The following is a 17319-nucleotide window of genomic DNA, read 5'->3' as shown; positions in this document are numbered from 1 at the left end:
AATTATTAAAATATTCATCAATTTGATAAAGCAACAATCTTTACAAAAACAGAAACACAATAAAAATAGATCCAATGGATTACAAATATAGAACACCTTTATATTTAGCAAATCATACAAAATGAGAGCATATGTTCCCTCAACAAAAAAAGGGATTTTCTATAAAAGGAAAATTAGCAAAAGAAGGAAATTTTATTAAAATCATGTCCTGTAGAGAGAAGCTGGTAAACTAATCATAAAAATGAAAATCTTATCCAAGTATTTTGTTTTAATGATGTTATAAAGGAAATTCAAACAAATGATAATTTTTCAACACTAAGGCTGAACAAGTTCTCATAAAGCATACACTACAAAAGATCTATTATTATTGAATATCCAAGTGCTAAGCTTTCTGTTATTAAGAAACTAAACCACAGGTTGCTCTTATGTTATTAATTAATTTCCAAAAAAGTCATATGCAACAAGTTATACAAGATGTAAATAGCAGATATTATAAAGTATTACAAACTTTAGTTTGTATAAACTAACATATAAAACGAAAGAAGACAACACCAACACCAGCAAAAAAAAGAAAAATCACTACTAAATATTTAAGAAGCTCCATCAAGCAAAGTACCTTTGTGGTACTTTGAAAGTAAGGAAATAAAATCAAAGATAAACAACAAAAATTTTCTTCAGACATGCAAATTCAGGAAATTTGCATAGAAACATATTTTGATAAATTTAAAGATTAAGACACTTTTCATACAATAGAAATAGCAGGCAATTAAGATTAATATTGACACACAAGTTAAAAATGGTACACAGAATTTTAGTTACCTGAGAATCCAAGTTATTTTAGGAATATTTAAGCAAGTATTTATTAAATATTCTTCACCAGAGATACAAAAGTATATAAAAACTAAAAGCTTATGCTTATGGGAATATTTAAATTTCACAGATATAAAAATTTACATATGAAAAACAGGAGAAAAATAATTAGTATGAGTCAAAATTTTGTTACTTCTTACATTTTATTAAGCCAAATATGGCAGAAAAATTTTGATGGAATAAAAATGTCTTCTAAAAATTAATCTAAAACTTAAATGGACAATTCAAAAATTAGAAAATTAAAAGGAATGGTCAAAATAATTAGAGAAATGATTTAGAGTGAATACTTTGTAAATAAAAAATAAAATATGAAATTAGGAAATTGAAATCATTCATAATAAATATTACAGGATTAAATGTGCTTACTTAAAAATAACGATTTTTAGGCTACATCAAAAAATGAAAATACATTAAAATATAGATAAGAATAAAAGGATAGAAAAACCAATCAGAATATTAAACAAAAGTAAGTTATCAGTATTCAAAATGGACACTGAGAAAATGCTTCATAAGGGCTTTACAAACAGGATATTAGAGACAAAAAGGTAGAAATATCATTTATAAATATTAATTTATAAAGGCTAGAAACAAAAATTGCACAACAGAATTACAAAATTTGGAATCATGACATTTTCATTCTTTTCATGCCAAAGGATAGCTAAAATATATCAGATACAAAATGGACTAGAGAACTATAATTAATATAAGTTGTATTGTATTTGAATGCTTTTTAAGAATCTATTCTTGTCAAGCACAGAAGAAATGTTATCAAAATCAACTACAAACTAAGCCATAAAAGAGTGTTTAGTATTAGAAACTGATACATAGAAAATATTCCCTGAATAAAAACTAATATAAAAATCAACTTGTGGGGAAAAAACCAAATGAATAGTTTTGTTTGAACTGAAACTAAATTGTTATCAGCTTAAGTTAGATTATTATGCTTTATGCAACCCAAAGAAAAGACCAATAGTATATACAAAAAGATAGGGAATATAAGTATATCACTACAAAAACCATCACACTGAAAAGGAATAAAATAACTACAAAACAGAAAACAATTAAAATGTCAATAGCAATTCCTTTCCTATTGATAATTATGTTAACTTTAAGTGGATAAAATTCACCCAAAAGATAGCATGGCTGAATGACTTTGGAAAAGATTCATCTATATGCTTTCAATAAGAGACTCATGTTAGATTTAATGACACACACAGGTGGAAAGAGAAGGCATGGAAAATGATATTCCATACAAATGGTAATAAAAAAGGGAGAAGAATGACTTCTTAGATGCTAAAATCCACAGATGGTCAAGTCTTTCCTGTAAAATGCTATAATTTTTATATATAATCTATACATAGCCTATTTCGTACTTTAAATCATCTCTAGATTACTAATAGTACCTATACAATGTAAACATTATGAAACTCCTGTTCATACTATGTTGTTTACAAAATATGCAAGCAGTCTAGTCATGCTCATTTCGAACACAATTCATTTCAAGTATTTTCATCAATTTGTCCTGGGATGAATCTATGGATAACAGAAAGCCTAATAGGCACTCAAAATTATAATACATATTGTATTGTCCCCAATATGATTTAAAAGAATTAGGCAGAATGTTTCACTCTGCAGCAACAAGTAGGCATTGTTTTCCAATGCACACTAACACTCTTCAGAATGGATAATATGCTAGGTAACAAAATATAAGTTTGTTTTTTTTTTTACAAATTTAATGAATGTAATCACTCATAATATCTTTGTTACTTCAAAAGAATTAAACTAAATATAAATAACGATTTTGTCCCCCTCCCCATTATTCTTATCAAACTAATCCCTGAATTCATAAGCTGACACTGGAAGTTGTAACCTAGAGAGAAAATGGGGATTACATAACATCATCAGCATAGAGCCCAAGATGGAACTGGTTGCTTGACCAGCTAATACATATAGAGATTAGGTGTGGTAGTACCCACTGTAATCTCAGCTACTCAAAGCAAAGGTAGGAAGATAGCAGTCTGGGGCTAATCATGACTAAGGTGAAAGACTATCTGAAAAACAAATTAAAAGCAAAAGGACTGTGGCATGTCTCAAGTGATACAATGCTTGCTTCACAATAAAAAGGCCTTCCTTCAGTTCATTTTCTAGTACTGCCAAAAACAGAAGAAATATAGTTTGAACTGCTACATGTTTTTTTCTGTCTTTCCATGTGATTTCCTCTGACATTCTCTAAGACGCCAGTGTTATGCCCTCAGATTCCAGAGACTTGAGTTACAAAAACAAAATAAACAAACCTTCTCTTTACATAGTAAGATGTCTTGAGTATTTTTCTTACAATAATACAAAAATAGACTGATTCAATACTATTATGAAACAAATTAATAGTAATAATATCTACATTAAATAAGCATTCATTGTGATCAAAGCTTAACTTTAAAACACAGAGAAGCAGAAAAAGAACTAAGGTCAAAGTTATAGATGGGTGAATATAATATAGATTAGGGTAAGAAATAGAAGAAATAGAAAATAGGAAAAAATAACAAAACTGAGTCCTTTGAGAAATAAATAAAATTGCCAAACCACTTCTAGACTAAGTAAATGAAAAAGGGGATAACAACTGATGATGCAGAAATTAAAAGGATCATAATAGATTATTATTAACCATTATACAACAACTAGCTGGTGACCTAGAGGAATTGGTATATTTCTAGAAAAATATAGCCTACCTAGAATAAGAATAAGTAGAATACCTAGAGAAGCACCAAATAAGGAAACTGGATCAATAATCATAAAACTCCCTACCAAAATTTTCCCCATACCAGATGCCTTTACAGATGAATTTTACCAACATTTTTGAAAGTACAAATAGTACTAATACTTTCAAACCTTTGAAAAACCAAATTAAAGATGAAGCACTGTCAATTTCATTTCATGATTCCAAAACCAGGTAAAGGTACCAGAATAAAAGAAATCAACTGGCCAATATTTCTGATGAAAATTATTACCAAGATCCTCACCAAAATAGCAAACAATGAAAAGTCACATTGAAAAGGTAAATCATAGGGAACCAATAGTATTCACCCCTGGAACTAAGAATACTTCAACATATACACACAGTTGATATGATAGAATAAATAGAGTAAGAAATAAAAGGCACATACTCATCTCAAGAGATGTAGAAATATTTGACAAAATTCAAGACACTTATATGATTAGAAGCACTGAACAAAAGAGTTTCAGAGGGAACATATCTCAGTCCAAAAAAGCATAAACATGACAAACCAACAGTTAATACTGTACTCAATGTTGAAAACACTGAAAGGTTTTCCTGTGTCATCATGAACAAGGCAAGCATGACCACTCTCACCACTTCCATGAAGTGGATATACATATAGCAAGTAGACAAGAATAATAAAAGCTATTTAAATCAGGAGGCAAAAAATTTGTACAAATAACCTGAAATATTATGTAGATACTCCTGAAAACTTCATTAAAAGAACTATTAAATTTAAAGTGGCAGGGATACACATCAACTCACAAAAAAATTCCCAATTGCATTAGTTTACATTGACAATAAATTTTCTCAAAAATAAACTAAAAAAAATCCCATTTACAACATCATCAAACAGAATAAAGTAGAGCTAAATTTAATCTAACAGGGAAAGAACTTGTACACGAATAGCTATAAAATAATCATGAAAGAAATTACAGTAGATGTAAACAATGAGAAAGATATTTTCAGAGTACTTAAAATGAAAGTAGGTAGGGATGAAAAGGAGCACAAACAGAGAAAGGGATTAGTTGTAGAAGGAAATTTGCCTTTTTGCTTCTTACTAACTTGCTAATTGGCTTTATTTTCATCAAAGAATATATTTGGTGGAAACTGGTGCTCTAAAACATGAAGATCTTTGTAATCTACTATTAACCTCTTACAAATATTCAGTGTATCTTAAAAAAGGAAAATAGCACCTAGAGTTCAGTGTAAAACAGATAAACTTCCTGATAGTTTTCTGTGCTGACAGATACAGTGTTTTCCTATGAATCCTTCTGCAAGAATACATGAGAATACCAATCCCATTCTCGGATTTTTTTTGTCTGGTCTTTCCTAAGCAGTCACTTACAAACGCAAGTCCTTTCTAAGCTCAGTTCTACAGAGAAAATGACATTTGCTTTATTTGTCATATTTTATTGGGAAATGTGATGTAATGACACTACTGTCATTAAACTAGTAACAAAATCAAAAGTTATTAACATGGATAAAAGCAATGCTTTAATACATGACATTTTACAATGTTGTCTAGAGAACCTAGCCTCAAGAATTACAAATTTTTGGGCTGGGAAGGTTGCTCAATGGTAGAGCGCGTGCCTTGCATGCCTGAGGCCCTGGGTTTGATCCTCAGCACCACATAAGCAAAAAGAAAAAAAGCTGGAAGTGGCACTGTGGCTCAAGTGGTAGAGCGCTAGCCTTGAGCTGAAAAGCTGAGGGACAGCGCCCAGGCCCAGAGTTCAGGCCCCACGACTGGACCAAAAAAGAAAAAAAAAAAAAAAAGAATTACAAATTTTACTTTGGTTTTCCTGGATTAATAAAATTATAAAAATTGAAAGATTATTGCAACAATGAGATGTAAAAGTCGTTATGTCAAAAAACGAACTTTACAACTTTGTGGGGGAGGAGGAAGATGGGAAGGGATAGGAAGGGGAAATAAAGGAGGAGGCAACAATGCTTGATAAGAAATGTACTCATTATCTTGCCCATGTAATTGTAACCCCTCTGTACGGTATTTTCACAATAAAATTTAAAAAATTGAAAGCTTATATGTACATGAAGTGCATGAACTGGTAGACATTTATTGGTAAGGAAACTATAGTCCTTCATTTCTGTATTTCATGTGAATTAGAAAAAATTATTTTATTGTCATACATAATTGCTTTTGCCTTTATCTTCATTCACAGGAGTCTATCAAAGGGAATTCATTGCTTACCAATTTGCTTTCTGTACTGATCAACAGGAAGTTTCATCGTGGAAGCATCTTTCCGACCCATCTTTGATCTCTGAAATGTCTGCTGAAAAGAAAGAAAATTATAATGAAGCCTGGTTAAAAAAAAAAAAAGACTATCTGCAAACTTCAGGAATCACTTATTCTTTAAAATTCTTTTTTAAAACAATGGGTAAAAATGCCTTGACTTACTCTGAATAGATATCCATAAAGAAAACAGAAACTTTTCAAATACATTATCAAGGTTACAGTTAATGGCAATTAATTACTATCAATGTTCTTGGTAATGTTATCAAGAACAAATGATTGAAGAACTTAATTTATCAATGTTCAATTAAACCATACTATTAGAGAAAACATCTGTAGAAGTGAAAAGCACATACAATTTATTCAGACAGTTGGGGTTTAGACATATTCTGCCATGTTTCTTTCCAATTACTACTATATTGCACAAAAAAGGAAGTTTGATTATCAGGTAATTTGAGGTTTTTGTTTTGTTTGTTTCCCAAGTCCTGGGGCTTGAATTCTGGGCCTAGGCACTGTCCTTGAACTTCTTTTCACTCAAGGCTAGCACTCAACCACTTGAGCCACACCACCACTTCCCATTTATTTGTTTATTTATGTGGTACTGAGGAACCGAACCTAGGGCTTCATGCATGTGAGGCAAGCACTCTATACCAGTAAGCCCAGTTTTGTTTTTATAAACATTATAGGTGTAGGCAAGTGAGTATATTTGGGTTTTAGTTCTCTCCCTCTTAATATAAACCATAAAATATACTGTTTATTAATATTATCATATTAACTGATCTCTTGAATATTCAGAAAAACTTCAAATTCAATTAGTTTGAACTTAAATATTTCAGCACAGGCTATAATCTGTTCATGAAATCTACATTCTCATTTTCTTACACAGACTATATTTCATAACTCTAGTTCATATATATAATTGAGTTCCTGTCAAAGGGATCTGAATGGAAGTGAGATGAATCATTTTCAAACCTAAGCATAAAAGTTCCCAAGCAAAGGCCTACTGGGAAAATGGCAAGCTACAGATACCTAGCAATTTCCTATGTCTCCATAAACTAAAATAACACAGGAGTATATGGCTGCCAGAAGAGGTGGGTGTCATGGGAAAGGCAAAGGAGGATAATGGCAAAGCATGGACAGTTAGAGATCAGGTGAAATCCAGAAGTATTGGTAGTGCCAGCCATTAATGAAGTGAGAAATTTTGCAGGTGTTTTCAAGTCCATTATTTGATGTTCACATCTACATGGATGAGTTCTATCACATGGCTAGAACTCTGGAAAATATGGACACGGGGTCTAGAAAATAATGTCACAAGGAATGAAATATTAAGAAGTCACCCATATAGTTGTGTGAACGTAATGGCCAGAGTAGCAAAGCAGGAAGAGCAATGTCATAAAAGGCACAGTTCAGATAAGTAATGAGTTATGTGAAGGGCTGCACAAGTGTTTATTTTTTGTTTGCTGTGTTGGGCCTAGGGCTTGAACTCAGGTCCCGGGTGCTATTGCTATGCTGTTTTCCTCAAGGTTAGAGCTCTGCCACTTGAAGCATAGCTCTATTTCTGGCCTTTTTTTTTGGTGGTTAACTTGAGATAAGAGTCTTACAAACTTTCCTGTGTGGGCTGGCTTTGAGCCACAATCCTCAGCATTCAGCCTCCTGAGAGTGTGAGCTACTGGTACCTGGTGAGAATTCAGTTTTAATGAAAACTACAGGATGTCCACCAGATTTTGCATTTTGGAAACACAAGTGATATCCTTGGAATAGTTGCTATAGAGAAATTTAATCAGAGTAACTTATAAGGAACTAGATGTAAAGAGTGTGTATGTGAGAAGATAGAGAAAATGAACTGGTCCTGAGACAACAGTATATTAAAGACAAGGTATCAGTTTCTTGTGCCTGCATGAATCAAAACATCAGGAAAGTGAATGTGGGAAAAGCCAAGGAAGGCAACTATAAACAAATTCACACACACACACACACACACACAAAAGCAGGACTGAAAACAAAATGGAAAAGAAAAGTCTTGGGAAGCCCCAAAGGCTCTACAGAAGCTAGCACTCTGCAAAACTACAATTTAAGATAGGAGATTTGCATCTCATACATATAGTAGTCCCATTGAAAGAATCTATTGCATTTCCTAGCATGCTTACTAGGATCATGTATGGAACTCATCTTAGGAGAGGTCTTACAATCAAGCATATCATTCAGAGTCAGCATAAGACCCTGCATACTTATATCTTCAAATCCAAAGGTTTCCCTCTACTGTAAGTGAGCAGTGACCTTAGAATCAATGTAGAAATCAAAACCTCAATTAAGAAGACTATTAATAAATCAAATAAAGGGCTGGGATGTAGTTAAGTGCCAGAGCACTTCCAATGAAGGAAAGAAGGAAGGAAAGAGGAAGGAAGGAAGAAAGGAGAGAAAAGACAAAAAAACAGTTTAAAAAACAGTAGAAAGCATCAAAAATAGACTGGGTCCATCAGAAGAAAACATACCACTATTAAAAGCAAGTTAAAGAAAATATTACATTAAGCAATAAGGAAAAATGGCAAGATTAATCACTTTCGTGGACTGTGGGACACAACAAAAATAAGTCTAAGGCCCTAGCAACCTCTCTAGTAAAGGCATAGAAAATCTACTCAATGAAATTATGGCAGAAAATTTATGAATTTGGTGTGAAGATATGAATATTGAAATACAGGACATGTTCAGAACCCCAAATAATTAATATACTCCATGTTACATTAGAGTTAAAAGTCCAAGACTACAGAGCACAGAAAGAATATGGAGGGCTACAAGCAAAACATATTTGCTTACAAAGGCAAGATCATCAGAATTACACCAAACCACTCAGAAAAATTCACCATAGCCAGAACAGCATGAAATGTTTTGTCAAACCCTAAGTGTAAATACTTTACAATATAATTACTATATCCAGCAAAGTTAGCCTTTAAAATCAATGGGAAAATAAAGACCTTCAAAAACAAAGAAATTCATGACCCCTACATCAATACCACAGAAGATTCTTAAACAATACCACATAGAGGAAAAGAAAATAGTTACAAACAAAAGACAGAATAAATTATATGAGAATTATATGAGTACCTGAGATTTAGAAAACCATCAACTAATTCAATTCCTAAGATAAACCAAGGAGAAAGAAAAAAGCAAAGAGCACTAAAATCAAGCAAGAAACTAAACAAAATTATAGGTATCAGAAAATATCAGTAATAATCAAATTTAAAAAGTCATTTCTAATTGACCATTGCCTCATTGAAGAAATCAGAAGGTAAATTTAAAATGTTCTATGTTCGAATTAAATGTATACATAGCTCACCTGAACTCCTGAACTTTAGATATAATAAAGGCAGTAAGTTCTAAGAGGAAAGTTAATAGCTATGAGTGCATATATTATAAAAAAAATTACAGAAACTTAAGTAAGCAACCTAGTTAAAAAAAAAAGATCAAGTCAATACAGCATTGAAAATATAATGTAATGATAAAAATCATGACAAAGAGTGGTGGCTAAACAAAGAATTATTTAGTTGGAAAGATAAAACACAATTATCAAACTCAGGGCCTGGCTGCTGTCTCTGAGCCTGTTTGTATTAAAGGTACTTTACCACATGAGCCCCAGCACCAGTTCAGGGTTTTGAATGGTTAATTGGAGATAAGAGTCTCATGGGGACTCCTGCTCAGCTGCCTTTGAACCACAATCCTCAGATCTTAGTCTCTTAAGTAGCTCAGATTACAGGCATGAGCTACCAGCACTGGGCTGAATTATCAAATCTTTAGCCAAACAAGCTAAAAGACCAAAAACTATGGGTTTCATTTCTTGGATGCTAAAATAGTTCAACATATGCAAAACAATAAGAATAATACAACACATAAACAGAATCAGGGCCAAAAAAAAAATGACACTCATCTCAATTGGTGGAGGAAACAAGTGACTGACATAATAAAGAGAAGTTGAAAGCCAGTCCCTCTTCATGTATCAGAGCTGAGGCCCTGAGTTCAAGCCCCAGGACTAGTCAAAAAATAAAATGACCTATGAATGAAAATCAAGTCTAGGGCCTTTACATTTAAACCACATAGATAACAACTCCCAAGGAAGGCAAAAAGTACAGTTTGATACCTACCTTTTTATATGAATAGAAAGAAAGTATCATCCAGAGGGCAGAACCATGGAGAATAAACAGAAATATTCCTCTAAAACGTTATCGATAGAGTTCTTGCAAGAAATGCCTATCGGGACTGGGAATGTGGCTTAGTGGTAGAGTGCTTTAGCATGCATTGAAGTCCTGGGTTTGATGCCTCAGTAGCACATAAACAGAAAAAGTCAGAAGTGGCTCTGTGGCTCAAGTGGTAGAGTGCTAGCCTTGAGCAAAAGAAGCCCAGGCCCTGAGTTCAAGCCCCAGACCTAACAAAAAAGAAAGAAAGAGAGAAAGAGAGAAGGAAGGAAGGAAGGAAGGAAGGAAGGAAGGAAGGAAGGAAGGAAGGAAGGAAGGAAGGAAGGAAGGAAGGAAGGAAGGAAAGAAGGAAGGAAGGAAGGAAGGAAGGAAGGAAGGAAGGAAGAAAGGAAGGAAGGAAAGAAGGAAAGAAACATTTATTGGTTATGGCATGGGAAAGGTGAGTGAATTCCATAATCTATGAACATTAATAACCAACAAAACCCATCTTGAAAGACATAGCTGTGTTTCCTCCCATTTAAACTGAATATGTTAAATGGGGAACTCTATAAGGTTCTCATTACCAGTAAGGCTGAAAATAAAAAGGGTTTACATAGATATTCAGAACCAAGAAGAGTCAATAATAAGTACTACAGGTTGCTAATTAGAATATCTGTTTTCTCTTTTTGTCTTGAACATATATCGCCCTCTTTCATTGCTATCTATTGATTTTCAACCAATATGAATAAGTTATTGTTTGCTATTTAGAACTGAATTTACAGCAAATTTCCATGTAAACTCCTTCATCTGGCTGCAGTAGCATGACCTCTGGGTTACCTTGTGATGAAGATGATGGACACTAATATGACCTGGATCCAAGAGGAGGCTTTCCAACTAACTCTCTTTCATACTACTGTATTTTGAGAAAAGAAATAATTTTCTAATACTTGAGCCAGTGTGTATTTTCCATACATATAAACTGATGTAGTTACGTCACAGTTTCCTTAGTGATAATAAGTGCCAAATGCATTTGCAATTATTCAGGTCAAAATATATTGTTTACTTCTATATATTCACATAGAAATAACTGGAAAGGATCATATCTAACAAGTGAAAGGTATCCTCAAATTAATCATTTCTACTCATGTGTAAGAATATTATAAGTTTAATTAAAAGTTATTTTCTTTTCATAATAACCTTCAGATTTACAGTGCTGTGAACATATAGGAATGTAAAATATCTACAAATGACACAAAGTCAAAGTCTTCATCTCTTAAACTACGTTGTTACTACATCTAAGATAACTCATTCTCGCTTGGAAAAAATTATATTAAGTGAAGTAAGCCAAACCCAAAGAAACATAGGTCCCATGGTTTCCCTTATTTGCAATATCTAGTATATGTCTGAGTCAAGCAGAAAAGGTCAGATAAGGTGATGTTAGGGAAATGAACCCTAAGATATGTATTCAAATGTTTTTTTTTCTTTCATGCGATTGTTTCCAACGCATTTATAAGATTATTTCTTTGTTGCTTTGTATGTCCCTCCCCCACAGTATAACCCCTGCTTTCAGTGTATTTGATGTCGGTATAATTTGTGGAGGGGAAGGGGAAAAACAAGTCGTTTAAATAGGGATACAGGTGGACCCATTGCAACAATGAGAAGTACAAGTCGTTATGTCGAAAAAGAACTTTACAATTTTGGTGAGGGGGGGGGTGGGGAGGATTTTGGGGGGGGTGGGGGGGGGAAGGATGGGAAGGGATAGGAAGGGTAAACAAAGGAGGAGGCTACAATGCTTGATAAGAAATGTACTCATTATCTTGCCCATGTAATTATAACCCCTCTGTACAGTATTTTCACAATAAAAAAATAAAAATTAAAAAAATATTTAAAAAAGATAACTCACTCTCAAAATTTAATAAATCAACTAAAATAAAAATTAATCCTATACTCTTACCTGTTAAAAAATTCCAAAAAATTCAGACACAATTCTGTCAAGGTAAGTATCATGAATAATGTCAATAGATATATTTCATTCTTAAGCAAGTGATTTGCAGTGTTTGCACTTATTAATTATGAAGCGGAATCATTAATCTTAATTGTATAAGACTGGAAAAGATATGCTTCCATTTTAGGAGAGAAGTTAGTTCAAATGAATAAAAGTACAAAACAATATTCACTCTTTAATTTAGTTTTATTCTTTGCCTTTATGAGATATGCTTAAATTTGTAAGAAAAAAAATAAAATTCCTTCCTGGTTCCTTAAACTAACATATCAATACTGATAGCACTTTGGGGGTGAATAATTTATTTAAATATTAAATCTTTCAAGTTAAATATTTAAACAATATTTAATATTTTATTTACCTGTAGTAAATAAAACTGTAGGGGAAAGACATTGAATGCTACTTACCTGAAAATGTGCTTTACATAAAAAACTTTAAGATGCGGAAGAACATGAATTTTATGTTTCTTTATAAATGATAATTATAGAATTTCTCAAAAAAGGGGACAGATGAAAGAGGAAATGGTCTTCAAATTTTGTTCTTAATCATTTTAGTACCTGCTAATACTTAATTCAAATTTTAAAATATGACTGTAATCTTGTGTTTCAAGTAACTACATTCTATTATTTAAGCAAAATAACCCTCAAAAAAGCATTTAACTAAATGAAACAAAAATGAGCCTAAGGAAAACATACCATGAAAATTACTTCTGTAAGCAAATTCAAGAAGGTAAAAAAATATTTTACTTTACTAATAAACACATTGATACTATTGTAGCTTATCTACAGAGGTGTAAACTGTCAGTGCTGCAGTCATCTAGAGCTTCTAAAATGTTCTGACTTTTCTTTGTTCATCAAAGCCTTACAGTAATCATCTTTCATTTCTATTGCTTTGATGGTTAGATAGCAAACTCCCAAGAAATCCAGGGAGACATTAGCACATACAGCCACGATTTCTAATAAGACAGCTATTTGCATACAAGATCAGCCGCAATTTAAAATGTGCTGTGATAGATGCGGAAAGGGAATAACAGATTTATATTAGCATGTACAATACCTAGATTGTTTTCACAATTTAATTCCTTAGAGATTATATCTCATCACCTTCTTTCATAAAAAACACTGCATTCTCTGAGGAACTAACTTGATCTGAGACACAGCTAACCTAAAATATGGATTAATGAGATAGTATTTATTATTTATGAACTTTGCTGTAGGAATGATTTTAGATTAAATCATCAGAGAAGTTTTTAACAATCTTGAAACTTAATAACACATATTTAAAGAAGAAAAGATGCTAATTTCATTTAATATTTAAATTGCATATTGAAATAATTCATAGCTAAATTTTTAATTAAAAATTTACACTCTAGAACTTTGGAAAAACATCATTTGCTTTTAGTATGCTTTCTAGCCTGAATTGCAACAGTAATATTTCCATAGCTATCTTTCCCAATATCATGTTTTCAACCAAATGCATTTTTTAAGCATCATACATGATCTTTAAAAATAAAGGTAGTCTTATACTCAGTCACATTCCAAGCAAGTTATTTTATTGCTCATTTATACCTTTTTTTTATGAAATCCAGAAAGAACAAGTAAAGAAATAAGAAACTCAAACCAAAGCCTTCACATATGTCTCTGCTTCCAGAAAAAGCATTAAACCCAGATTGTGACATTTCAATACATATCAAAACAGAGGTTATTAAAAGATTCAACCCATGACCATAGGAAAATAAAAATAATTATCACAGTTTTTAAGGCTAAAGAAAGACCCTCACCTAAGAAAGTCCTTAGTTCAGTATGAAGTTATTATTAGGCAGATGATTGGGATAGCTGAATCAAAATGAGAACCAATCATGAACATAATAACCTCATGATAGATACTCAGGATAGAATGTTGAACAAAGAAATATTTGTTCTTGATCTTGTTGACACCTTCACTCTTCAGACTATCAATTTCAAAATTGTTATGTAACTAATGAACTTCAATCATTCAGATATAACACATTTTCTAGATGAAATGGGGAAAAAACTTACTAATGATCTCAGATTTTCATTTGTTGCCTACTCGCATTCTAATGTACTATCAAATTCAGCAGTTAGTTCAATGATACCAACAAGTACCATCAAATTTTCATGAATTCACTCACGCACTTCAATTTGCTTTAAATGTCCTTTCAATCCATTCACTGTGGAACTTGTCTTTTAATAATACATCTTAGGGTGACCTCCAATGAGTTTACTCAGACCTTGCTCATGAGGAATTAGGATGAACTAGACAGCTAAGTCGTGAAACAATCAGATCTCAACATAAGAGCTAAAACAATAAAACTACCAGGGAAGGTATAGCTTAGCAGACAAAAATACTGATTAGAATATAAATAACATGAAACATAAAAAAGGATGACTTATGCTAAATCCAAATTAATTTTTATTCATCAAATATAGGAAAATATGTATTGTAGTCAGGAACTATTTATAATGTATGTGACAAAAATTGCACCTAAAATATATAAAGAACTACTCAATAATACACATTTTTTTTCCAAAAAGGGTAGAACAGGTTTGAATAGAAAAGCAAAGATAATACACAAAGAGAATATGTACATTCAAAGAATTCTTACCACCACTGGTAAGAATTTTCAGCAACATTCAAATTAGAATAGAACAGAGATAGCACTACATACCAACTAGAATGTTTCAGATAACAAAGATTTCATGCACAAGGTATTACAGATGGTGTGAGGAGCTAAAAGTGTTGGAGTGTAAAATCACACAGCCACTTAAGAAAACTGTTTGACTGTTCCTCACCAAGCCAAATATTGGTAATTCCACTGCTGATCTAGAGGTATCAATGCGTATGGTCCCCCAAAAAAGGTATTATACAAGAATGATCACAGTTGCTTTATTCACAGTAGCAAAGCTTGAAAACAGCCTCAAAGTTGATCAACAGAAGAACTGGTAAGACTGTGGTTTATCCACAGTGCATTGCTTTTCCCTAACGGGGCACTACCCCAGAATGTATAAAAGCAAAGATAAATATCAAAAACATTCTGAGTGAAAGAAAGGATGGTTTCTTTGGACCCAAATTAAATAGGTACTCATCAATTTCATCTGCCCTCATGTCATCACCATTTGACAAAGGTGATATCTGCTCTTTCCCTGGCATTACCTGGAAAACCTACTTCCTACAAGCTAAAGAATGAGGAAAAAAGGTGAGAGCACAGAATTAGGAAATGTATATTACAAAGTAAGTAAAAAAAAGAAGCATGATGTTAAGAAATAGAAAGGAACTGCAAACTCTGAGGTGTTTTTTGTTTGTCACACCATTTTTAGACTTGACGCTTGGCTTATTTCTGAATAAAGGCAAAAATTTGATTCAATCCAAATAATAGCTAAAAGGAACTGATTTTGTTTAAAGGAAGAGGACAATAATAGAAAAAAGGTTCAAAAAATAAATTTATCAGAACTCCTAAGTAAATAAGAAGGGATAGAATAAGGAGCACAGTTATAGAAAAAAAATCATATCATAGAATAAGGAAGCAGCAGTGGTTTTAATACACATATACACACACAAAACACGCATATACAACACACACAGAGGCATGATTTAGGCTTGGGCAGAAAGAAAGGCTAAATTAGGAATATTGAGGACAAATGTACACAGGAAACAGTAAGAGAGTAAACTATAGTTCAAAGGAATATCATACTTTGTTTGGGTTTTTTGTTTGTTTTACAGTACTCAAGTCTGAACTCAGGATTTCACACTTGGTACCACTGATATTTTTCTAACCCATTTTTCTATAGCTGTTTTGGTGATAGGTTCTCATTTTCTGTCCAGGCGTGCATGTGGACCCCAATCTGTCTATTTTAAACTTCCAATCATTATTTGGATAATAGGGGCACGCCAATGTCCATCTTCACTTTGTTGAAATGGAATCATGTAGACTTTTTTTCTGCCTGTCTGATCTGGAAATGTGATTCTCCTGTTCTCAGCCTCCTATGTAATTCTGGATGGCTAGTAAGCACTACTGGCCCACCACTGGGTTGAGATGTGGTCTCATAATTTTTTTCCACCAAAGTTGGCCTATAATCACAATCCTCACATTCTCAGACTCTATGTACCTAGGATAACAGCTATGAGTCCCTGGCAGAGGCTTTCACTTGTAAATACAAGAAAAGTAAGTGTTCTAGAAGCAACATATGGAAAACTAAATGAACTAGAAGTCGCATATGAAAATAACCAGTCTCTTGATTCATAGTGAAATATAGATACTAGATCTAAGCAATGCCATCTTGGACTCATCACCATTTTGACATCTTAATAGATGACAGTGAATTTTCACCCAGTTCCAAGAATTCTAGAGGTGATAAAGGACTTTATTTGATCTGCAGCTGTGTCCTGGGTTGTTAAGCACTGTAGAGGTGGTATTCTTTGAACTGCAGGTGTGCAATGAGTTGGTTAGCTCCAGGAAAGTTTTGTTCCAGAGAATATTTGCCCTTGGTTGTCCTTGCTTGTTCCACATAGAAGCCTGCTTCAGTAGAACAAGCTTTGCTCATGCCCACACTATGTGACATCTGCCTTGATGTGGCTTTTGCCTTTATAAGACTTGTAATAATTGCACTAGGGGCTGGCTGCAGGTTCTTTGGAACTCTAGTCCACCTGCACTCACCAGCTTTCCATAAGAATCCCAATTCTACATCTCAAAATGTAGCTTCTCTGTATCTCACTGATCCAGTTCCTATATAACAATAAGTATACATAAGGCTAAAGAAAGAATAGTCACCATTTAAGAAAACTTCAGGGAACTGGAGTCTATTACAAGAATCAGGTTAAACTTAAATGGTAAAAGTGAAATAACTGTCGATAGATAGACTGTATAAAAACATACTGAAGAGAAGGAATATCAGCAGATTATTTCATGAAAAATGCACATCACAGCACAATACGGGGCATTAAGTGTTAACAGGGGGACATGTGTCCAAATAAGTTATATTAGAAAGTGAGTAAAGAAACAGAAATGTATGGTATCAAGCTTTATCTCAAAATTCCATTGAATGCTAGGTCCTCTTAGGAGATAGCTGTGGCTTGGATAAATAGAGAAGTATCCGGTCACTTTGTGAAAGGTCAGCTGGCTGGAACTCAACACCTCAGAAGAAAGCCTCCTATCTCAAGAGTGTAGTTAAGTATACCTATTCACAAGGGGCAAGTAGAAGGTCTAGTCTAGCATTTGTGAAAAGGTGGCCATATGTTA

At 33.0% G+C, this 17319-nt stretch overlaps 1 protein-coding gene across 4 annotated transcripts in view; it reads right to left on the bottom strand.

The window, feature by feature from the left end:
• Triqk (triple QxxK/R motif containing) overlaps nucleotides 1-17319 on the bottom strand; it is a 66994-nt gene that overhangs the window by 19113 nt on the left and 30562 nt on the right. For 2 of the 4 annotated variants that reach the window (XM_042673006.1, XM_042673008.1), the window contains one exon: nucleotides 5853-5934. In XM_042673006.1, coding sequence (XP_042528940.1) covers nucleotides 5853-5913 — 61 coding nt within the window. In that variant the 5' untranslated portion in view covers nucleotides 5914-5934. The remainder of the gene's footprint in view (nucleotides 1-5852; nucleotides 5935-17319) is intronic. The other 2 variants (XM_042673009.1, XM_042673007.1) reach the window with 2 other exon arrangements.

The sequence above is a fragment of the Dipodomys spectabilis genome, unplaced genomic scaffold (assembly GCF_019054845.1).
Source record: "Dipodomys spectabilis isolate Male_0828 unplaced genomic scaffold, ASM1905484v1 ptg000783l, whole genome shotgun sequence".
Lineage (NCBI taxonomy): Eukaryota > Metazoa > Chordata > Mammalia > Rodentia > Heteromyidae > Dipodomys > Dipodomys spectabilis.
This window is presented reverse-complemented; position numbering and strand designations above follow the sequence as displayed.